The sequence below is a fragment of the Centropristis striata genome, chromosome 17 (assembly GCF_030273125.1).
Source record: "Centropristis striata isolate RG_2023a ecotype Rhode Island chromosome 17, C.striata_1.0, whole genome shotgun sequence".
Taxonomy (NCBI): Eukaryota; Metazoa; Chordata; class Actinopteri; order Perciformes; family Serranidae; genus Centropristis; species Centropristis striata.
Genome location: NC_081533.1, coordinates 9,985,865 through 10,012,189, shown reverse-complemented (window position 1 = coordinate 10,012,189; position 26,325 = coordinate 9,985,865). Strand labels below are relative to the sequence as shown.

At 45.8% G+C, this 26,325-nt stretch overlaps 1 protein-coding gene across 1 annotated transcript in view; it reads left to right on the top strand.

Annotated features, from left to right (window-relative positions):
• Positions 1-26,325, top strand: part of prkd4 (protein kinase D4) — a 50,144-nt gene that overhangs the window by 7,092 nt on the left and 16,727 nt on the right. Inside the window, exons 3-6 of the mRNA XM_059354883.1 lie at positions 355-493; positions 23,053-23,184; positions 23,295-23,449; positions 23,850-24,045. Of these exons, the coding sequence (XP_059210866.1) occupies positions 355-493; positions 23,053-23,184; positions 23,295-23,449; positions 23,850-24,045 (622 nt within the window). The remainder of the gene's footprint in view (positions 1-354; positions 494-23,052; positions 23,185-23,294; positions 23,450-23,849; positions 24,046-26,325) is intronic.

Here is a 26,325-nt window from a genome sequence, read left to right as displayed (position 1 = left end):
AATAATTGTACTTGTTTCGAGCATGTATTTGCTTAATTGTAGTTATTTATTTCTTATTTTTATGTCGGTTGGTTTTTGCAGTGAATTGTTTGTTCATGTCTCACAAGTCTTGTATGGAGGCACTTTTCCGGTTTTGGCCTTAAAGATAAACAGGTACCAATGTTTCTTTGTACCTGTAAAATGTAACATATGAATAAAGCCTGCATGGAACAGGGTTTCTCTAATCTTTGTTTGAGATGAAACAGCGGCTTCACCCCAGCATGTGCTTGTGAAAGCTTTAAATTTAGCTTGTTTCTTGGATGAACACTCAACCTGCGACTGTGTGTGTGTGTGTGTGTGTGTGTGTGTGTTCAGGCTCCAGAATGCACTGTGGTCGGCGTCGGAGAAAAGATTTTAATGTTCAGACACCAGCCCGCCTCGGAGCAGCTGCTGCAGCGCCTCACAGACCACGACCAGCTGCAGGATGGAGACCTGATCGAGGTCATCATCGCAGGTTAGAGAGCGGGGCTAATCATAGTGATCTTTCATTTATCTTCTGGCTGCTTTACCCTCGGATCTTGTGATCTGATTCACAGGTGCTTTATAGGATAAGATAAGTGGGATTTAATTCCAGCCATCATTTTGTTACAGCAGCTATCAGAGGCATTTAACCCTCAGAACCCCAACAAGCTGTTTCAGGGCAATTTTTCTCTTTTTATATTTTAAATCCTGCAGCTCTATGGAATCAGCACAGTCATGGCTAGAAGTAGGAACAACTCAAACATGTCTTTTGTGGAGAATAACACAGTTGTAATGACATGAATCATCAAAAAAAAAAAAAAAAAACTCAAGTTGAATTTCTCTGATTTGTTTTTTTTAATTTGAAAAAAAAAAAAAATTATATATAGTTATATACTTTCCCAAATGCCACAAGTGTCATGACTCAAGGGGGGAAAATACCTCTCCATATCTTATTATGTTGTTTGCATTTTTACAGCCTCTCCTGTCCTCTCCTCTCAGCTCTGTGTAAACAGATTTTCAGTGAATATTTGTCACGTGACCGTTCGTCTCAGCAGAACACAGTGTCGCTGAGGAGCAGAATTTAATGTTTTTAACAGGATCTAGTTATTACAAACACTATTTTTGGAGACATTTTAAATGAGGCATGTAGAATAAAGTGATTTTGACAGAAATATCACAATTTTAAGCTTCATTTCGGTTACTTTTTCTAACTTTCGTAGCCTATGATCTGTTCAAGGACTGTCAGAAAGTTCAATTTTCGACGATAATGCCTGTTTTTACAGTTTCTTTCTACAAAACTGTATATTTTTACTTTTCAATCCCGCTGGTGAGTTCAGAAGATTAGCTTGTTAGGAAACACTTCATAAATACTCTAATAAGACCATAGAACAATCCATGTTCTATACTTTAGTTCACATAAATATTCTCAGTTTTTCTTGCTGGAATTGCTCTGCTCCCTTGGTCTTTTATTGCACCTTGTTACAGTTTCACACAGTCAGTCAGTGTTTCCTCCTGCCAACAATCATTACAAAGCTACTAAATCCTTCCATGCAGCTTTCTCTGGCAGGTTCTCCTCTTTACATAACACTCTGCCTGAGTTCTTGGCCATAAAATACAAATCTGCTGCAGAAATAAACAGCATAAAGAGCACAGGAAGAGCAACATGTTCAAAAGCTTTATTTCACATGAAGGCTCTTGAGCCTCAGTGCTACCTGCAGGTCTGCAGTGGCGAGGTCGAGTACTTAACATCATATGTTACACTGCTTTTTGAAAATTAAATAGCAAGTTTACTTTATTCACTGCAGAATAGAAACTACATATTTTGGACACAAAGTGAAGTGGTCTTTGTATACATATCCCCAAATAATAAAATGGATTAATTATTATAATTTTGTGTGCTTGCTTGCAAAAGCACACTAACTACTATTCACCGGGCTTATTCTTCTTCTTTTTATTCTTCTTCCGTTTCATTTTTCGGTCGACTACTCCTCCCAGAGTTTTGGCCACACATACACAAAAAGGTATCAAATCGACCGGCTCACCCATGACAAGTGTGCTATGGCTTTTCTAAGGGTTTTGACAAACGGTTTGCAAATTATTGGGCAAAAACACGTCAAAAAATTCCCCCAATGTAACCCTATGGCAGCTATTCTCAACCTTTTTGAGTCGCAACCCCCAATTTAACATGCATGTTGTCAGCGACCCCCGCTCACTGAACACAATCTCACACGCACAGTTCATATCACCCAAAAAAGAAACAAAATGACCAAAAAAAGACACAAAATGACCAAAAAAGAAACAAAATGACCAAAAAGACACAAAATGACCAAAAAGACACAAAATGACCAAAAAAAGAAAACAAAATGACCACAAAAGACACAAAATTGCCAAAAGAGACACAAAATGACAAAAAAAAGACACAAAATGACCAAAAAAGACACAAAATGACCAAAAAAGGAAACAAAATGACCACAAGACACAAAATTACCAAAAGAGACACAAAATGACAAAAAAAAAGAAACAAAATGACCAAAAAAGACACAAAATGACCAAAAAAGGAAACAAAATGACCAAAAAAGACACATATTGACCAAAAGACACAAAAGGACCAAAAAAGAAACAAAATGACCAAAAAGACACAAAATGACCAAAAAAGAAACAAAATGACCAAAAAAAGAATCAAAATGACTAAAAAAAGAAACAAAATGACCAAAAGACACAAAATGACCAAAAAATTGAGACAAAATGACCAAAAAAAGACACAAATTGACCACCAAATGATAAAAGACACAAAATGAAGGAAACAAAATGACCAAAAAAAAAACCAATATGACCAAAAAAAAAGAAACAATATGACCAAAGAAGACACAAAATGACCAAAAAAGACACAAAATTACCAAAAAAAAGAAAACAAAATGACCAAAAAAAGACACAAAATGACCAAAAAAGACACATATTGACCAACAAAGACACAAAATGACCAACAAAGAAACAAAATGACCAAAAGACTCAAAATGACTAAAAAAGGAAACAAAATGACACAAAAGACACAAAATTACCAAAAGAGACACGAAATGACCAAAAAAGACACAAAATGACCAAAAAAGGAAACAAAATGACAAAAAGACACAAAATTACCAAAAAAGAAACAAAATGACCAAAAAAAGAAAACAAAATGACCACAAGACACAAAATTACCAAAAGAGACACAAAATGACAAAAAAAGAAACAAAATGACCAAAAAAAGACACAAATTGACCACCAAATGATAAAAAAGACACAAAATCACCAAAAAAGGAAACAAAATGACCAAATAACAGACACATATTGACCAAAAGACACAAAATGACCAAAAAAGACACAAAATGACCAAAAAAGAAAACAAAATGACCAAAAAGACACAAAATGACCAAAAAAATAATCAAAATGACTAAAAAAAGAAACAAAATGACCAAAAGACACAAAATGACTAAAAAAAGAAACAAAATGACCAAAAGACACAAAATGACCAAAAAATTGACAAAATGACCAAAAAAAGACACAAATTGACCACCAAATGATAAGACACAAAATGACCAAAAAAGACACAAAATGACCAAAAGACTCAAAATGACTAAAAAAGGAAACAAAATGACACAAAAGACACAAAATGACCAAAAAAAGACACAAAATGACCAAAAAAATGAAACAAAATGACCAAAAAAGGCACAAATTGACCACCAAATGATCAAAAACGACACAAATCACCAAAAAAGACACAAAATCACCAAAAAAGACACAAATTGACCACCAAATGATAAAAAAAAGACACAAAATGACCAAAAAACAGACACAAAATGACCAAAAAAATGAAACAAAATGACCAAAAACGGCACAAATTGACCACCAAATGATCAAAAAAAGACACAAATCACCAAAAAAGACACAAAATCACCAAAAAAGACACAAAATCACCAAAAAAAGACAGACAATTACCAAAAAAAAAAACAAAATGACCAAAAAGACACTCGCTGAGACCATGTGAACCAGTAACTCTGCCTCTAAGACCATGCAAACCAGTAACTCTCCTGCTAAGACCATGCGAACCGGTGACTGTCACTGAGACCATGCGAACCAGCGACTGCTACTGAGACCATGAGAAACTGCGACTGCTACTGAGACCATGCGAACCGGCGACTGCCACCGAGACCATGCGAACCGGCGACTGTGTCGCTGAGAGACCATGTGAACCGGTGACTCTGTCGCTGAGACCATGTGAACCAGTAACTCTGCCGCTGAGACCATGTGAACCAGTAACTTTGTCGCTGAGACCATGTGAACCAGTAACTCTGCCTCTTAGACCATGCGAACCAGTAACTCTGCCGCTAAGACCATGCGAACCGGCGACTGCCACTGAGACCATGCGAACCTGCGACTGCTACTGAGACCATGCGAACCGGCAACTGCCACCGAGACCATGCGAACCGGCGACTGTGTCGCTGAGAGACCATGTGAACCGGTGACTCTGTCGCTGAGACCATGTGAACCAGTAACTCTGCCGCTGAGACCATGTGAACCAGTAACTTTGTCGCTGAGACCATGTGAACCAGTAACTCTGCCTCTTAGACCATGCGAACCAGTTACTCTGCCGCTAAGACCATGCGAACCGGTGACTGCCACTGAGACCATGCGAACCTGCGACTGCTACTGAGACCATGCGAACCAGCGACTGCCACCGAGACCATGCGAACCGGCGACTGTGTCGCTGAGAGACCATGTGAACCGGTGACTCTGTCGCTGAGACCATGTGAACCAGTAACTCTGCCGCTGAGACCATGTGAACCAGTAACTTTGTCGCTGAGACCATGTGAACCAGTAACTCTGCCTCTTAGACCATGCGAACCAGTAACTCTGCCGCTAAGACCATGCGAACCGGCGACTGCCACTGAGACCATGCGAACCTGCGACTGCTACTGAGACCAGGCGAACCGGCGACTGCCACCGAGACCATGCGAACCGGCGACTGTGTCGCTGAGAGACCATGTGAACCGGTGACTCTGTCGCTGAGACCATGTGAACCAGTAACTCTGCCGCTGAGACCATGTGAACCAGTCACTTTGTCGCTGAGACCATGTGAACCAGTAACTCTGCCTCTTAGACCATGCGAACCAGTAACTCTGCCGCTAAGACCATGCGAACCGGCGACTGTGTCGCTGAGAGACCATGTGAACCGGTGACTCTGCCGCTGAGACCATGTGAACCAGTAACTCTGCCGCTGAGACCATGTGAACCAGTAACTTTGTCGCTGAGACCATGTGAACCAGTAACTCTGCCTCTTAGACCATGCGAACCAGTAACTCTGCCACCGAGACCATGCGAACCGGCGACTGTGACGCTGAGAGACCATGTGAACCGGTGACTCTGTCGCTGAGACCATGTGAACCAGTAACTCTGCCGCTGAGACCATGTGAAGCAGTAACTTTGTCGCTGAGACCATGTGAACCGGTAACTCTGCCCCTGAGAACATGCAAACCAGTAACTCTGCCGCTAAGACCATGCGAACCTGCCACTGAGACCATGAGAACCTGCGACTGCTACTGAGACCATGCGAACCAGCGACTGCCACCGAGACCATGCGAACCGGCGACTGTGTCGCTGAGAGACCATGTGAACCGGTGACTCTGTCGCTGAGACCATGTGAACCAGTAACTCTGCCGCTGAGACCATGTGAACCAGTAACTTTGTCGCTGAGACCATGTGAACCAGTAACTCTGCCTCTTAGACCATGCGAACCAGTAACTCTGCCGCTAAGACCATGCGAACCGGCGGCTGCCACTGAGACCATGCGAACCTGCGACTGCTACTGAGACCAGGCGAACCGGTGACTGTGTCGCTGAGAGACCATGTGAACCGGTGACTCTGTCGCTGAGACCATGTGAACCAGTAACTCTGCCGCTGAGATAGGGCTGCACGATTCTGGAAAAAATGTGAATCACGATTTTTCTGCTTAGAATTGAGATCACGATTCTCTGGCACGATTTTTTTTCACAAAATGTTTATTGCACTGATGAACTTTGACAAAACAAAAAAACAGTGCTTTAGCAAGGGCATAGCAGTATAAAGTTAGTAAGATAAATTACTTTAACAAAATAAAAAATTGAGACATGCAGGTGATAACAACTTCGACCTATCATCATATGCACATCAAACAATCTGATCTCCTTAGAACGTAGAGTGTATGGCCCTGAACATAGCACTTCAGAATTGGCTTAAAGATTCTTGGCCAGAAACACAAGTCTGTCAACATGTTGAGGCTTCAGTGACGAACGTTGACATGTCACAATGTTCCCACCTGTACTGAACAGCCGTTCAGAAGGTGAGCTTGTCGCAGGAATACACAGGTATTTCCTTGCTAGCACAGACAGTCGTGGATATTGACCCTTATTTTGCCCCCACCAGATTAAGGGGTCATCTTCACTGTCGATGTTGCTTGTCAGAAGATATGATGCAAGCTCTGAGGACACTGCTTGTTTTAGGTCGTCAGACTCCTCACTGGCTTTTGCTGCTTTAAAGAAACTTCCAAGAGTCTTTCGGCCCTTCTTCATGGGGGGTGCAGGGGAGACAGTCGATGGGGAGCTCTGCTGTAAAAATGATTAAAACATTAATAGTAACCAATGTAATATCACAACAGTTAAAGTATACAATTACAGTTGTACATGACTTACCATAGCTGGAGATATGCCAGTCATCTCATCTGTCAGTCTCACTTTAACTGTGGCTTTATTCTCCTCACTGATGTAATTCATTTTGAATCTCGGATCGAGAGTGGTGGCTATGTCGAGTAGATCCTGAGTTTTCGGATCTCTGTACTTCTCCCGCAGGTATCCCAGGATGTTTGTCTTGAGTGATTTTGTGAAATCTGTGTCATCTTCTTGCACAGCCAAAACAGAGGTTTCAAAAAGGTGGAGAACTGGTTTCACAGAGGAGATGCTCACATATTGTTCTCCAGAGAGAGCATCGGTGAAGTCTGACAGTGGGCTGAGGGCACTGTTGATTGCTTCAAGGACTTCAATATCTTGCCACGTGGGAATCAAGTGTCTAGTCTTCCGATCACGGGACAGTACATGTGAAATGGCTGGAAGCTGTTGAAGTATCCTCTGGACCATTGCTTGCCTCGACCCCCATCTTGTTGGGCACTCCGTTTTCAGTTTCTGCTCAGGTAGTTTGAGTTCCTTCTGGACCTCGGCAAGGTCTCTCCTCCGTTTCCAGCTGTGACTGAAGGAACCCACAATCTTTTTGCAGAGACCTACTGCACGCTCAACTCTCGAATCTTTCATTGCGTTCTCTACAGGAAAAAAAACACATCATCAAATATTATTAGCCTTTTTTGAATTATTTATTATTATTATTATTATTATATTAATTTTATTTATTTTTTAAAATAATATATGTATTATTATTATTATTATTATTATTATATTTTGTATATTATTATTATTATTATTAATTTATAAAGGAGCTCACCTATTGCCAGATGGAGTCTATGGCCAAAACATTGCAGCCTGGTCCAGTCATTGAGGGAGATGGCCTTTACTATGTTTTGTCCGTTGTCAGTTGTAATGCAGGTCAGTTTATCCTCCTTCAGACTCCAAGATGAGAGGGCATCCTGTAATCCCTGTGCCAGGGCCTCGCCTGTATGATCTTCAGGGAAAAAAGCTGTCTGTAAGCACCGGCTTTTGATGGTGAAATCAGGCGCTATAAAATGAACCGTCAGGCTCAAATACGGCTCCATGGTCCGACTGGACCATAAATCAGACGTAGCGGAAAAATGATCCATTTCCCGCAATTCTGCCTCGACCACGGCCCGCTGCTTGTTGTACATGTCGGGGAGCGCAACGTTTGAAAAGTAGTTGCGGGAGGGCATTGAGTACCGTTTGTCCAGAGTGTTTATCATCTTCCGAAATCCGTCATGTTGTACAGTGTTTATTGGGGCCATATCTTTGGCTAGGTGATATGTGATAGCTGCTGTGATCTCCTTATGTCTACTGGAGTTTGGTGGGTATGCCGTTGCATTGTACAAGGTTCCGGTTATTGACGTCTGTGTTTGTTTCTTGCCTTGTACGGCTTCATCATGCTGTACTTTGTGGTGACGTTTAAGGTGATTGTAGAGATTTGTAGTGTTGCCTTGCGGCGCCGCAACGAGGGCAAAACACACGCTACAATGCACCTCACACTGTTTGTCATCGTCTGGCTGAAATCCGAAAAACTTCCACACCGCCGAATGTGAACCTTTTTTGGGCACGAGGTCGGTTCGGGACGGTGGGTGACTCTCGCCACTACAGCTTGGGTTTTCTTCGCCATCCATTCAACCCTCATTACCGGTGACTTTCCTCCGCTTTAGCTCACTCTTTCCAAAACACTCAACTGCAGGCGGGCTTCCTCCACTGAATCACGTGTTAACGTAAACATGCTTTACCATTGGTTGAGGGAGGAGGCAGCAGCAGTGCTGCGTTTGGGGGCGCTTGAAAAAATCCGGGGGATAATAGGAGCATTTGTTTCTGATGCAGCTCCAGATATAAAAAGCTTCAGAATCGACGTGTGTGGAAATTAGATCACGTGTATGTGCGAATCGAGATCGCGATTTTTTAACGATTTATCGTGCAGCCCTACGCTGAGACCATGTGAACCAGTAACTTTGTCGCTGAGACCATGTGAACCAGTAACTCTGCCTCTTAGACCATGCGAACCAGTAACTCTGCCGCTAAGACCATGCGAACCGGCGACTGTGTCGCTGAGAGACCATGTGAACCGGTGACTCTGCCGCTGAGACCATGTGAACCAGTAACTCTGCCGCTGAGACCATGTGAACCAGTAACTTTGTCGCTGAGACCATGTGAACCAGTAACTCTGCCTCTTAGACCATGCGAACCAGTAACTCTGCCACCGAGACCATGCGAACCGGCGACTGTGACGCTGAGAGACCATGTGAACCGGTGACTCTGTCGCTGAGACCATGTGAACCAGTAACTCTGCTGCTGAGACCATGTGAAGCAGTAACTTTGTCGCTGAGACCATGTGAACCGGTAACTCTGCCCCTGAGAACATGCAAACCAGTAACTCTGCCGCTAAGACCATGCGAACCTGCCACTGAGACCATGAGAACCTGCGACTGCTACTGAGACCATGAGAAACTGCGACTGCTACTGAGACCATGCGAACCGGCGACTGCCACCGAGACCATGCGAACCGGCGACTGTGTCGCTGAGAGACCATGTGAACCGGTGACTCTGTCGCTGAGACCATGTGAACCAGTAACTCTGCCGCTGAGACCATGTGAACCAGTAACTTTGTCGCTGAGACCATGCGAACCAGTAACTCTGCCGCTAAGACCATGCGAACCAGCGACTGCCACTGAGACCATGCGAACCTGCGACTGCTACTGAGACCATGCGAACCGGCGACTGCCACCGAGACCATGCGAACCGGCGACTGTGTCGCTGAGAGACCATGTGAACCGGTGACTCTGTCGCTGAGACCATGTGAACCAGTAACTCTGCCGCTGAGACCATGTGAACCAGTAACTTTGTCGCTGAGACCATGTGAACCAGTAACTCTGCCTCTGAGACCATGCAAACCAGTAACTCTCCTGCTAAGACCATGCGAACCGGCGACTGCCACTGAGACCATGCGAACCGGCGACTGCTACTGAGACCATGTGAACCGACGACTGCCACCGAGACCATGCGAACCGGCGACTGTGTCGCTGAGAGACCATGTGAACCGGTGACTCTGTCGCTGAGACCATGTGAACCAGTAACTCTGCCGCTAAGACCATGCGAACCGGCGACTGCCACTGAGACCATGCGAACCTGCGACTGCCACTGAGACCATGCGAACCTGCGACTGCTACTGAGACCATGCGAACCGGCGACTGCCACCGAGACCATGTGAACCGGTGACTCTGTCGCTGAGACCATGTGAACCAGTAACTCTGCCGCTGAGACCATGTGAAGCAGTGACTTTGTCGCTGAGACCATGTGAACCGGTAACTCTGCCCCTGAGAACATGCAAACCAGTAACTCTGCCGCTAAGACCATGCGAAACTGCCACTGAGACCATGAGAACCTGCGACTGCTACTGAGACCATGAGAACCTGCGACTGCTACTGAGACCATGAGAAACTGCGACTGCTACTGAGACCATGCGAACCGGCGACTGCCACCGAGACCATGCGAACCGGCGACTGTGTCGCTGAGAGACCATGTGAACCGGTGACTCTGTCGCTGAGACCATGTGAACCAGTAACTCTGCCGCTGAGACCATGTGAAGCAGTAACTTTGTCGCTGAGACCATGTGAACCAGTAACTCTGCCCCTGAGAACATGCAAACCAGTAACTCTGCCGCTAAGACCATGCGAACCTGCCACTGAGACCATGAGAACCTGCGACTGCTACTGAGACCATGAGAAACTGCGACTGCTACTGAGACCATGCGAACCGGCAACTGCCACCGAGACCATGCGAACCGGCGACTGTGTCGCTGAGAGACCATGTGAACCGGTGACTCTGTCGCTGAGACCATGTGAACCAGTAACTCTGCCGCTGAGACCATGTGAAGCAATAACTTTGTCGCTGAGACCATGTGAACCGGTAACTCTGCCCCTGAGAACATGCAAACCAGTAACTCTGCCGCTAAGACCATGCGAACCTGCCACTGAGACCATGAGAACCTGCGACTGCTACTGAGACCATGAGAAACTGCGACTGCTACTGAGACCATGCGAACCGGCGACTGCCACCGAGACCATGCGAACCGGCGACTGTGTCGCTGAGAGACCATGTGAACCAGTGACTCTGTCGCTGAGACCATGTGAACCAGTAACTCTGCCGCTGAGACCATGTGAACCAGTAACTTTGTCGCTGAGACCATGTGAACCAGTAACTCTGCCTCTTAGACCATGCGAACCAGTAACTCTGCCGCTAAGACCATGCGAACCAGCGACTGCCACTGAGACCATGCGAACCTGCGACTGCTACTGAGACCATGCGAACCGGCGACTGCCACCGAGACCATGCGAACCGGCGACTGTGTCGCTGAGAGACCATGTGAACCGGTGACTCTGTCGCTGAGACCATGTGAACCAGTAACTCTGCCGCTGAGACCATGTGAACCAGTAACTTTGTCGCTGAGACCATGTGAACCAGTAACTCTGCCTCTTAGACCATGCGAACCAGTAAGTCTGCCGCTAAGACCATGCGAACCAGCGACTGCCACTGAGACCATGCGAACCTGCGACTGCTACTGAGACCATGCGAACCGGCGACTGCCACCGAGACCATGCGAACCGGCGACTGTGTCGCTGAGAGACCATGTGAACCGGTGACTCTGTCGCTGAGACCATGTGAACCAGTAACTCTCCTGCTAAGACCATGCGAACCGGCGACTGCTACTGAGACCATGTGAACCAGTAACTCTGCCTCTGAGACCATGCAAACCAGTAACTCTCCTGCTAAGACCATGCGAACCGGCGACTGCTACTGAGACCATGTGAACCGACGACTGCCACCGAGACCATGCGAACCGGCGACTGTGTCGCTGAGAGACCATGTGAACCGGTGACTCTGTCGCTGAGACCATGTGAACCAGTAACTCTGCCGCTAAGACCATGCGAACCGGCGACTGCCACTGAGACCATGCGAACCTGCGACTGCCACTGAGACCATGCGAACCTGCGACTGCTACTGAGACCATGCGAACCGGCGACTGCCACCGAGACCATGTGAACCGGTGACTCTGTCGCTGAGACCATGTGAACCAGTAACTCTGCCGCTGAGACCATGTGAAGCAGTGACTTTGTCGCTGAGACCATGTGAACCGGTAACTCTGCCCCTGAGAACATGCAAACCAGTAACTCTGCCGCTAAGACCATGCGAAACTGCCACTGAGACCATGAGAACCTGCGACTGCTACTGAGACCATGAGAACCTGCGACTGCTACTGAGACCATGAGAAACTGCGACTGCTACTGAGACCATGCGAACCGGCGACTGCCACCGAGACCATGCGAACCGGCGACTGTGTCGCTGAGAGACCATGTGAACCGGCGACTCTGTCGCTGAGACCATGTGAACCAGTAACTCTGCCGCTGAGACCATGTGAAGCAGTAACTTTGTCGCTGAGACCATGTGAACCAGTAACTCTGCCCCTGAGAACATGCAAACCAGTAACTCTGCCGCTAAGACCATGCGAACCTGCCACTGAGACCATGCGAACCTGCGACTGCTACTGAGACCATGAGAAACTGCGACTGCTACTGAGACCATGCGAACCGGCAACTGCCACCGAGACCATGCGAACCGGCGACTGTGTCGCTGAGAGACCATGTGAACCGGTGACTCTGTCGCTGAGACCATGTGAACCAGTAACTCTGCCGCTGAGACCATGTGAAGCAATAACTTTGTCGCTGAGACCATGTGAACCGGTAACTCTGCCCCTGAGAACATGCAAACCAGTAACTCTGCCGCTAAGACCATGCGAACCTGCCACTGAGACCATGAGAACCTGCGACTGCTACTGAGACCATGAGAAACTGCGACTGCTACTGAGACCATGCGAACCGGCGACTGCCACCGAGACCATGCGAACCGGCGACTGTGTCGCTGAGAGACCATGTGAACCAGTGACTCTGTCGCTGAGACCATGTGAACCAGTAACTCTGCCGCTGAGACCATGTGAACCAGTAACTTTGTCGCTGAGACCATGTGAACCAGTAACTCTGCCTCTTAGACCATGCGAACCAGTAACTCTGCCGCTAAGACCATGCGAACCAGCGACTGCCACTGAGACCATGCGAACCTGCGACTGCTACTGAGACCATGCGAACCGGCGACTGCCACCGAGACCATGCGAACCGGCGACTGTGTCGCTGAGAGACCATGTGAACCGGTGACTCTGTCGCTGAGACCATGTGAACCAGTAACTCTGCCGCTGAGACCATGTGAACCAGTAACTTTGTCGCTGAGACCATGTGAACCAGTAACTTTGTCGCTGAGACCATGTGAACCAGTAACTCTGCCTCTGAGACCATGCAAACCAGTAACTCTCCTGCTAAGACCATGCGAACCGGCGACTGCTACTGAGACCATGTGAACCGACGACTGCCACCGAGACCATGCGAACCGGCGACTGTGTCGCTGAGAGACCATGTGAACCGGTGACTCTGTCGCTGAGACCATGTGAACCAGTAACTCTGCCGCTGAGACCATGTGAACCAGTAACTTTGTCGCTGAGACCATGTGAACCAGTAACTCTGCCTCTTAGACCATGCGAACCAGTAACTCTGCCGCTAAGACCATGCAAACCAGCGACTGCCACTGAGACCATGCGAACCTGCGACTGCTACTGAGACCATGCGAACCGGCGACTGCCACCGAGACCATGCGAACCGGCGACTGTGTCGCTGAGAGACCATGTGAACCGGTGACTCTGTCGCTGAGACCATGTGAACCAGTAACTTTGTCGCTGAGACCATGTGAACCAGTAACTCTGCCTCTGAGACCATGCAAACCAGTAACTCTCCTGCTAAGACCATGCGAACCGGCGACTGCTACTGAGACCATGTGAACCGACGACTGCCACCGAGACCATGCGAACCGGCGACTGTGTCGCTGAGAGACCATGTGAACCGGTGACTCTGTCGCTGAGACCATGTGAACCAGTAACTCTGCCGCTAAGACCATGCGAACCGGCGACTGCCACTGAGACCATGCGAACCTGCGACTGCTACTGAGACCATGCGAACCGGCGACTGCCACCGAGACCATGCGAACCGGCGACTGTGTCGCTGAGAGACCATGTGAACCGGTGACTCTGTCGCTGAGACCATGTGAACCAGTAACTCTGCCGCTGAGACCATGTGAAGCAGTGACTTTGTCGCTGAGACGATGTGAACCGGTAACTCTGCCCCTGAGAACATGCAAACCAGTAACTCTGCCGCTAAGACCATGCGAAACTGCCACTGAGACCATGAGAACCTGCGACTGCTACTGAGACCATGAGAACCTGCGACTGCTACTGAGACCATGAGAAACTGCGACTGCTACTGAGACCATGCGAACCGGCGACTGCCACCGAGACCATGCGAACCGGCGACTGTGTCGCTGAGAGACCATGTGAACCGGTGACTCTGTCGCTGAGACCATGTGAACCAGTAACTCTGCCGCTGAGACCATGTGAAGCAGTAACTTTGTCGCTGAGACCATGTGAACCAGTAACTCTGCCCCTGAGAACATGCAAACCAGTAACTCTGCCGCTAAGACCATGCGAACCTGCCACTGAGACCATGAGAACCTGCGACTGCTACTGAGACCATGAGAAACTGCGACTGCTACTGAGACCATGCGAACCGGCAACTGCCACCGAGACCATGCGAACCGGCGACTGTGTCGCTGAGAGACCATGTGAACCGGTGACTCTGTCGCTGAGACCATGTGAACCAGTAACTCTGCCGCTGAGACCATGTGAAGCAATAACTTTGTCGCTGAGACCATGTGAACCGGTAACTCTGCCCCTGAGAACATGCAAACCAGTAACTCTGCCGCTAAGACCATGCGAACCTGCCACTGAGACCATGAGAACCTGCGACTGCTACTGAGACCATGAGAAACTGCTACTGCTACTGAGACCATGCGAACCGGCGACTGCCACCGAGACCATGCGAACCGGCGACTGTGTCGCTGAGAGACCATGTGAACCGGTGACTCTGTCGCTGAGACCATGTGAACCAGTAACTCTGCCGCTGAGACCATGTGAACCAGTAACTTTGTCGCTGAGACCATGTGAACCAGTAACTCTGCCTCTTAGACCATGCGAACCAGTAACTCTGCCGCTAAGACCATGCGAACCAGCGACTGCCACTGAGACCATGCGAACCTGCGACTGCTACTGAGACCATGCGAACCGGCGACTGCCACCGAGACCATGCGAACCGGCGACTGTGTCGCTGAGAGACCATGTGAACCAGTAACTCTGCCGCTGAGACCATGTGAACCAGTAACTTTGTCGCTGAGACCATGTGAACCAGTAACTCTGCCTCTGAGACCATGCAAACCAGTAACTCTCCTGCTAAGACCATGCGAACCGGCGACTGCTACTGAGACCATGTGAACCGACGACTGCCACCGAGACCATGCGAACCGGCGACTGTGTCGCTGAGAGACCATGTGAACCGGTGACTCTGTCGCTGAGACCATGTGAACCAGTAACTCTGCCGCTAAGACCATGCGAACCGGTGACTGCCACTGAGACCATGCGAACCTGCGACTGCTACTGAATCCATGCGAACCGGCGACTGCCACCGAGACCATGCGAACCGGCGACTGTGTCGCTGAGAGACCATGTGAACCGGTGACTCTGTCGCTGAGACCATGTGAACCAGTAACTCTGCCGCTGAGACCATGTGAAGCAGTGACTTTGTCGCTGAGACCATGTGAACCGGTAACTCTGCCCCTGAGAACATGCAAACCAGTAACTCTGCCGCTAAGACCATGCGAAACTGCCACTGAGACCATGAGAACCTGCGACTGCTACTGAGACCATGAGAACCTGCGACTGCTACTGAGACCATGAGAAACTGCGACTGCTACTGAGACCATGCGAACCGGCGACTGCCACCGAGACCATGCGAACCGGCGACTGTGTCGCTGAGAGACCATGTGAACCGGTGACTCTGTGGCTGAGACCATGTGAACCAGTAACTCTGCCGCTGAGACCATGTGAACCAGTAACTTTGTCGCTGAGACCATGTGAACCAGTAACTCTGCCCCTGAGAACATGCAAACCAGTAACTCTGCCGCTAAGACCATGCGAACCTGCCACTGAGACCATGAGAACCTGCGACTGCTACTGAGACCATGAGAAACTGCGACTGCTACTGAGACCATGCGAACCGACGACTGCCACCGAGACCATGCGAACCTGCGACTGCTACTGAGACCATGCGAACCGGCGACTGCCACCGAGACCATGCGAACCGTCGACTGTGTCGCTGAGAGACCATGTGAACCGGTGACTCTGTCGCTGAGACCATGTGAACCAGTAACTCTGCCGCTGAGACCATGTGAAGCAGTAACGTTGTCGCTGAGACCATGTGAACCGGTAACTCTGCCCCTGAGAACATGCAAACCAGTAACTCTGCCGCTAAGACCATGCGAAACTGCCACTGAGACCATGAGAACCTGCGACTGCTACTGAGACCATGAGAACCTGCGACTGCTACTGAGACCATGAGAAACTGCGACTGCTACTGAGACCATGCGAACCGGCGACTGCCACCGAGACCATGCGAACCGGCGACTGTGTCGCTGAGAGACCATGTGAACCGGTGACTCTGTCGCTGAGACCATGTGAACCAGTAACTCTGCCGCTGAGACCATGTGAACCAGTAACTTTGTCGCTGAGACCATGTGAACCAGTAACTCTGCCTCTTAGACCATGCGAACCAGTAACTCTGCCGCTAAGACCATGCGAACCGGCGACTGCCACTGAGACCATGCGAACCTGCGACTGCTACTGAGACCATGCGAACCGGCGACTGCCACCGAGACCATGCGAACCGGCGACTGTGTCGCTTAGAGACCATGTGAACCGGTGACTGTGTCGCTTAGAGACCATGTGAACCGGTGACTCTGTCGCTGAGACCATGTGAACCAGTAACTCTGCCGCTGAGACCATGTGAACCAGTAACTTTGTCGCTGAGACCATGTGAACCAGTAACTCTGCCTCTTAGACCATGCGAACCAGTAACTCTGCCGCTAAGACCATGCGAACCGGCGACTGCCACTGAGACCATGCGAACCTGCGACTGCTACTGAGACCATGCGAACCGGCAACTGCCACCGAGACCATGCGAACCGGCGACTGTGTCGCTGAGAGACCATGTGAACCGGTGACTCTGTCGCTGAGACCATGTGAACCAGTAACTCTGCCGCTGAGACCATGTGAACCAGTAACTTTGTCGCTGAGACCATGTGAACCAGTAACTCTGCCTCTTAGACCATGCGAACCAGTAACTCTGCCGCTAAGACCATGCGAACCAGCGACTGCCACTGAGACCATGCGAACCTGCGACTGCTACTGAGACCATGCGAACCGGCGACTGCCACCGAGACCATGCGAACCGGCGACTGTGTCGCTGAGAGACCATGTGAACCGGTGACTCTGTCGCTGAGACCATGTGAACCAGTAACTCTGCCGCTGAGACCATGTGAACCAGTAACTTTGTCGCTGAGACCATGTGAACCAGTAACTCTGCCTCTGAGACCATGCAAACCAGTAACTCTCCTGCTAAGACCATGCGAACCGGCGACTGCCACTGAGACCATGCGAACCGGCGACTGCTACTGAGACCATGTGAACCGACGACTGCCACCGAGACCATGCGAACCGGCGACTGTGTCGCTGAGAGACCATGTGAACCGGTGACTCTGTCGCTGAGACCATGTGAACCAGTAACTCTGCCGCTGAGACCATGTGAAGCAGTAACTTTGTCGCTGAGACCATGTGAACCGGTAACTCTGCCCCTGAGAACATGCAAACCAGTAACTCTGCCGCTAAGACCATGCGAACCTGCCACTGAGACCATGAGAACCTGCGACTGCTACTGAGACCATGAGAAACTGCGACTGCTACTGAGACCATGCGAACCGGCGACTGCCACCGAGACCATGCGAACCGGCGACTGTGTCGCTGAGAGACCATGTGAACCGGTGACTCTGTCGCTGAGACCATGTGAACCAGTAACTCTGCCGCTGAGACCATGTGAACCAGTAACTTTGTCGCTGAGACCATGCGAACCAGTAACTCTGCCGCTAAGACCATGCGAACCGGCGACTGCCACTGAGACCATGCGAACCTGCGACTGCTACTGAGACCATGCGAACCGGCGACTGCCACCGAGACCATGCGAACCGGCGACTGTGTCGCTGAGAGACCATGTGAACCGGTGACTCTGTCGCTGAGACCATGTGAACCAGTACCAAATACTATTACACCTTATTACATAAGAATACCAAAACATCCTCACAAAAAACAGGACTACATTATCAACAAGCTACCATCAAAATCCACATACAATTAGCTACATATCACAGTGAAACAAAAATTAGTCAGGCCAACATTGTACACAAACCCTACATTAAAAATGGCATTTAGACAACATTAATCAAGGAAAATAGCACAAGCTAGCAATTTTTTAGCATTATTATATTATTGTTAGCATAATGACACCTTCCCAGATAGACACAAGACAAAACACAGCAATGAAACTGTTGTGGCCTAGATTATCAACTCACAATGCATTATAGGCTAGTCTGTCAGCAGCATCAAATCAGTCAAACCATGCAATGCACTCTTAGAATCAATAGTGTTTGCTAACAACAGACACATCTACTGTTATGACAACTGTTAGCATCATGGTAACTGTAACATGGAGTAACTGTGAAGATATTCTGCCTCGACGGACCATGTATAAATTGCTTCGACATGATGCTAAAGCTAGCTCGCTAGAGAGCGCTAGCTCAGACCTAAGACCAGTAGCCGCGAATAAATTAGCAAAATAAAATGACAAACATCGTCCAAATGAAACTCAAATAACTTGCAACTACATTTCACAAAATTTTCGATAGTAGTTTAAAAGTTCAAATATGAAAATGCTAACATTATAAGGCACAATTGTAACGGTAGTATGCTAGTAGTATGTCTTCTTACCTCAGACGAAAAGCCAGAGAGGCCGAGTCCAGCCAACTTTGATGTAAATCCGACAGGATTTACATCAAAGAAGATATTCTGCCTCGACGGACCATTTATAAAAATCATTTGATGTAAATCCTGTCGGGACTTGATGTAAATCCTGTCGGATTTACATCAAAGCTGGCTTGATGTAAACACAAGCAGCCAATCAGATTCGCCCCATAACTGTGCTCCAATCCTGTGATTCCCAACAGCTGTTCCGCGGCACACAAGTGTGCCGTAAGAAATCATCAGGTGTGCCGTGGAAGATTATCCAATCTCTAAGTGAGAGGCAGAACAATTAAATGCTCTTCCAACAGAGTGAATCAGTGTATCAGTGAATCTCGCGAATTCACGCGTAATCAAGTGATATAACCGGAAGAGAATCAACATCTCATTAATGACTGGAGACGAATCCAGGGACTCTGCTCTATGAAATCTTCCTCCGAAAAAATGCTAACTACAGACGCTGGAGTGTTTTTAATTTCACCGCCGTTATAACCGGAGCTCTACTGAGAGCACAACACTCAGTACAGTCCAGCGGCATCAATCCACCGCAGAGACAGACAGGCAGTGAGACAGGTCAAGTTAAGTCAGCAGGTATTAAGTCATGATCTATGTCCATACTCCAAAACAAACCGTATACACAAACACAATAATTGAAACGCAGCTGTCCGACTCTGTCCCTCTGAGAGCCTCTTATTAAACACACCTTTCACCTCAAACAGCAGCCCTCATAAATACCCTCACCACTCTGAGCCTAAACATGAACATATCTGCAGCTCAGGATTGGTCTGAAATGACTGTCAAAATGAAAAAGTAACCACAATAATATTAAAAAAAGCACCTATCTTAAAACCCAAATAATTCCACATCAACATCATTTAATTCCTTGGCCAGAGGAGCTCATCACAGCTGATGCAAACCTCTAAAGAAATTATTATTTTTACTTATCATTTCTTACCGTGACTCCACGTTCTTCACGTCAGTCAGTCAGGTTATCCTACATTCCGCGACCTCCCTCACCACATCTTGCAGGCTATATTCTTGTGATGCGTGCAGTTTAGCATGCGCTATTTCTTTACTTGGCCTTCAAATGCGTCTCCATGTGTAGTGGCAGATTTTAAAAATAAAAAAAGCTTCGCCAACACGAACCAAAACAATGCACAATCATTTACTTTTGGAAAAATATTTTACTTAACAGAAGTATTGACAGTCGCTAGCTAAAAAAAGAAAAACACTTGAGGCTGACCTTGGGTCACGTGGGTTCCTTTGACCCTTGAACCCGTGTTCCGTTAAGACCCGCCCTATCCTGCCTCTGATTGGCTCTGACTCTGACAGCTCAACAACATGAACCAATAGTAGCGCCAGTATACCAAGTATATTATATTAATCAACATGGCGAATTTTCAGTATTTGAGCCTCGTCCAGCTTTTGTATTTGAGATTCTATCATAATCAGTTTCTATAACTATTACTAGCAACTTTTACATCACTTAGTAAAAAAACAAACAAAGTGAAGAGCAGAATACAAACCATTAATAAAACATTATACAGTACTTGATGCAAATGGAAAATGTTTTGAAAAATAATTGGATATAGGGATATTACCATAACTATGCTACACTATGTGCTGTATACAGTGCACAATGATGTTAATATGTTATACACTGTACATAAGTGAAGTCAGGTGGTTATCGCTAATATAGTAAGGTGCATGATTGTCCATAGATGTTAGAAGTAACTGCATATTGATACTTTTGATAGTCCCAAAAGAATAATACCCTGGCTTCTAAAAGAATGTGACATTAATATCATTATGTTCAACATCCCTCAGAATGCCAATCAATTTCATGCAACATTCATAAATCATCATAAGTATACTCAAATCCATGATATACCAGGGGGAAATCACTCTTTCCTCCACAAGAAAACGTGTTCTTTTAACCTAGCCGGCCATTTGATGTCATTGTTAGCTAACGCTAATGTTAGCTAGTAATTAGCTATTACCGTTAGCATGGAGCGACATAAACTAAAACGTTTTCGTCTGATAACTACTGAAAATGGAAACATTGTTCGCATCTCCTCCATCATATTCCTGTCCCACTATAGCTTTTTTTTTATTATATTTTACGTTAAACCACCGGCGATTACTGACGTTAGTTAGCTTGACCTAGTTACCTGCTGTTGACAGGACGCTCCGGTGTCTCAGCTCGGACCTCCTTCAGCTCGGACCTCCTTCAGCTCGGTCATCCTTCAGGGACAGCACGTCCTCTTCCCGGCACAGTACTCCAAATGTGCGAACATTTGTTACACATGCTTCACCACGCATGGTATGGTCCAGGTCAGCCTCCTGACAGCAGATTCAGACTCAGGACACACCGACGCCAGGTGCTGCCGAGCTCCGCCCCCCAGACGAGCTCCGGCTCCACACCCTCCTCCTCTCTCCGGACCACCGCTCCAGTCTCTGATCAGAAAGTCTTCCAATGTTTGTGGGCTGTCTGAGAAGACTGACATAAATCAAGACGACCGCCATCCTCTGCTTCAAAGAGACAGCCTGCACCGCTGGACTGCAGGTCTCTGCTCGGTGTCACGGCAAACCCATGGATCTAACACTTTAACTACTGTATGATCATTTAGAAACAAGAAACAGCATTTTTTTAACCTTTTTATTATCAGTGATGAAGCGTAGAGTTGTGGTCGTGAACGTCATGAAACAACCGTTGTTGTTCTTTAGATGATGCCGCCGCTACCAGCTGTCAGCAGTAAACTGAAAAGGCACCCACGTGGAGGGCTGGAAAATGACCAATCATAAGAGGCCTGGGGTCAGCCTTGGCCCCGCCCCCAATGTGTCAAAAGTCCTCGCTCTGCGCCGAGCAGAGCTCCACCCCGAGCGAGCACGGGGGAGAATCCATAGACATATATACATGTATATATGTCTATGGGAGAATCTGCTTCACTCAGTTGCTGAATATTTGCGCGAAGATCGAACAAGTGCGCGCGGCTGTTGAAATCTGCGCGCCTGACACGAAATAAATGCGCGTGCAGATGTGTTATCGCTCGCGCGACTTCTGACTCAAATATAACGCCATACTGCTCTAACTCAACAGACACGGCGTTTTTTCAAAAAGCATGAGACCTTATAACTTGACCATACATTGTCCAATCTGCCTCAAACTTGTCATGCATGATGATGGTTCATCACTGACCAGTTCTACATAACAATATTTAATAAATTCCCGCCCTTTTTGATTAGCCACGCCCCCTTTCAGAACTAATAAACTGTCCTAGAAACTTGTATAAAGTGTCAGATTACTCGGCATAGAGTTTTCCTTAGCCACGCCCCATTTTACTAACTAATGAACCATTTGTCCTAGAAACTTGTATGAGGTGTCTGTGAACAGAGTCCCTGTTTAACTGCTGATTTAATCAACCAGAATCAAGGGCCAGAGGCAAGCACACAATCGAAATTTCTTTAGAAATTTTCTAGTTATTATTAATGATCACAATAATAATAATAATAATACATTTAATTTATAGTATAGCGCTTTTCTAGATACTCAAAGACACCTTACATAAAAGGAAAATTTAATTTTAATATTTTATTTTTTTAAATAATAATAATCAAAGTTGTTAAAAGCCAAATAAAAAATATATTTAAAATAAATGAATAAATAATTTATTTAAAAAATATGAGCATGCATGAAGGTTTACATTTTTAATAAATAATTAAATTGATTAATTATTATTTATTATTATTATTATTATTAATAATAAATAATAATAATAATGATAATACATAAAAAAATTGAAAAAATAAGATTTTTTTAAAATAATAATAATAATAATAAAAGTTGTTATAAGCAAAATAAAAATAAAAATTACAAATTAAGGAATAAATAAATATATAATAATAATAATAATAATAATAATAATAATAATAATTATATATATATATATATATATATATATATATATATATATATATATATATATATATATATATCTTTATTGGGTTAACAAGATACAATACATGTTCAATCAGTAAGGATACATTCACCCATTTCCCCCCCTATTTATATTTTTATTTACATAATAAAATAATCTAATTTATTAAAAATGCACCTATAATTCCACTCCTCCTGGAGAGTTGCAGTACATGTATAATGCAGCTTTGTCAAATAATGTAAAATATATTGAGGGTAGGTTTTGATTCCAGTTACAGCTCATCATAATGTTTCCCAGCAGCAGTGACTGTACGTCATCTCTTTATTTGAATCTGACTCAGAATCAGCGTCAGTGACAGAGATGAGGATCCGTCCACACACCCTGGTGGTCTATTCATACCGGACTCCCACTTTCTGCCACCACTGTGGAGAGATGCTGTGGGGCCTCGTTCGACAGGGACTAAAATGTGACGGTAAAGCCTCTCGCTGTCCTCATCCTACACCTCAGTAGTGTCAGTATTAAGATGTTTTCACAGTGAGAAACTGTCGAGCAGAACTCCCAAGTGTCTCTCCCTGTGTGCAGGTTGTGGATTAGACTTCCACAAACGTTGTGCTTTCCAGCTGCCCAACGACTGCAGCCGAGCACGGCGTCAGGTCAGCACCAGCCTCTCCCTGTTCCCCCCCCGACGACCCCGCACACACTCCCTGTCCAACCAGGCAGGAGGCAGTCTGGAGGAGGTGAGGATCGATAAGAAGAAACCCATTTTTAGACTGGTAAACCCAGACAGGTTTACCAGTCTAAAAATGAATCTGCTATTATATACAGTCATGGAAAAAAAAATGTTAGACCACCCTTGATTTCTTCAATTTCTGGTTACTTTTAATGCCTGGTACAACTAAAGGTACATTTGTTTGGACAAATATAATGATAACAAAAATATTTCATAAGAGTTTAATTTAAGAGCTGATATTTAACATTTTCCATGGTTTTCTTGACAATAACCAAAATCAGTATCAAGAAAACCATGGAAAATGGCTAAATATCAGCTCTTAATTTATACTCTTAATTTAAACTCTTAACTCTTGGTCTATTTTTTCCATGAAATAAGATTCTTTCTTTCTCTCTGTCCGCTACCAGATCAGCATGTCCAAGCCCTCCTCCAGGCCCCCATCCTGGGCAGAGGCCCCGGTCTGGCTGGGAATCGGGTACGGGGATGCGAGCAGGGCCCAGGTCCCTCACACCTTCCACATCCACAGCTACACCAAACCCACCGTGTGTCAGCACTGCCACCGGCTGCTCAAAGGGCTCTTCAGACAGGGGCTGCAGTGCTCAGGTGAGAGGGCTGCAGGCCTCAGATAGTGCTCTACCAACTACAACTGGTTTTAATTTTACTTCTGGCATCACCATTTAATTTTTGCATTTTTTGTTTGAGAACCTTTTGTCCTATACGGAGCATAACTTTGGTACGTTTGGTTACAGTTTTTGGATCCTTTCATAAAATAATCTTGAAAGGGTTAGGGTTAGTCATTTCAACACTTGAGAAATTGAGTCTCCACATTTTATACATATTGAACTATTTGCATTTTTACAGCCTCTCCTGTCCTCTCCTCTCAGCTCTGTGTAAATGGATTTTCAGTGAATATTTGTCACGTGACCATTTGTCTCAAATCAATCAATCATGGCTTCACAGTGTTCATGAGGAACAGAATTTAATGTTTTTAACAGGAACTAGTTATTACAAACGGTTTATTTTTGGTGACATTTTAAATGAAACATGTAGAGTAAAGTGATTTTGACAGAAATATCACAATTTCAAGCTTCATTTTGGTTACTTTTTCTAAAGGAAACTTACTCATGTAACCTATAATACATTCAGATTTCAACAATAATGCCTGTTTTTACAGTTTCTTTCTACGAAACGATGTATTTTTACGTTTCAATCCCACTGGCGAGTTCAGATATAGTACACGTCATCGTCTTGTGACGTCTGTGATTGGATCCCTAAAACAGGGCTAAGAATCAGACCCTTTCGCAGTTCGAAATGAAATTGAGCGTGCAAGGCAGTATGGGTATACCCAGGCTTAAGTTGCCGGAGAAGTGATCAGAAAGACTGAACATGGAGCTAAAAGCAGAGCTGAGGGCAGTGAAATAGATGTCAGCCATGACTTGGAGCAATAAACCAGGGAGGAACAGGTGAATGTTGGGAAAGAGCAAATGAAATAACAATCTATCCGCCACTGTATCGAGAGAAAACTATTCACAGCACGGCACTTCATACACAGGTATGGTGCATTCAATAAGGTCGGAGCGGCTTTGGTGTGTTCAAAAGTGTGGGACATATGAAAACATACAGAGAAACAAGCTATTAATGAATGGAATTATTTCAAAAAACGAGTTGACAAAACATTAACAGCATTGAACTAATATTTGTTTTCTTTGGTTTTCAGTACAGATGCTTTAAAACTGGCAGTTTAAAAACAAAATAAAAAAATTGTGATAATAATCGAGATCAGACGATATGAAAGAATATATCGTGATCATTATTTTTGCCATGTCGCCCAGCCATATCTGTGTGTCTACAGCTTGGAAAGAGAATACTGTCTTCTCCGTCTCCTGATCATTGATAGTTTGGAGGCTTTTAAAGAATCTAATAAAAAGGTTGGACTTTGAGTTGAACATTTGTGGCCTAAAAAGTGTTTCCATGATGGAGTTTGAACCCTCCTGACCTTGTTTTCTCCAGCTTTTCAAAAGATAAATGTTTTATATGCAGCCTTCTTCTTGCAGCGATGATTCATATTACGACATGTTCCTCCGCTGTGGCTGTTTTTAGATGCTCTGTTCCGGCATCAAATTGACTTTGATGAGACATTTGTGGATCACAGGATCAGAGACATAAATCGGGCCCAAAGAGGCCGAGGCACATTTGTTGAGTTAATTGAATTTTTGCTAATTTTCCTTAAATTCCTGTGTGTGTTTAACCCTCGTCTTATGTTGCGGGTCAAATTGGTTATTTTCAAAATTTAAAAAAAGAAAAAAATAGGTAAAAGTATAATTTCATAAAACTTAAAAATGTAAATACAAAAAATTAAAAAATCAATGTCATGTAAAACCATTGTGTTATATATATTAAATATTTGATGTTAATCTCTTAATAATTAGGGCCTCGGGGCAATCGCACCGAGCACTGGTCCCATACAGCAAATTTTAAAACTGCGCTCCAGGCCGCAAATTCCACTCTACAGAAATAATTTATACATAGAAACGTAGGAAAATTTGTCTTCTCACTCACAATCCTCTGGTAAAGCTGTCAGAGTTATAGTTTGGGCGTACGACGCACAGATGCGCCATCAACACCACCAACAGCCTCATTGGCTCCCATATTAAAAACGCAGGGAGATTTCTAAAAGAAGGGAGAGGTTTTAATTTTTCTTAAAAAAAAACATATGTAGACGTTCAGGAAGAACTCAGGACGCTCAAAGTGAAGTCGGATCAATGATAGGTATTATGGTTTTGCCAAAAATGCTTTCTGTTCGAGGCCAGAAATTCCAGTCCACCTCTGGACCTCTGTTCACCTCTGGCTGCTGTCACTGTCAGATGCCAGTTAATTCTGTTG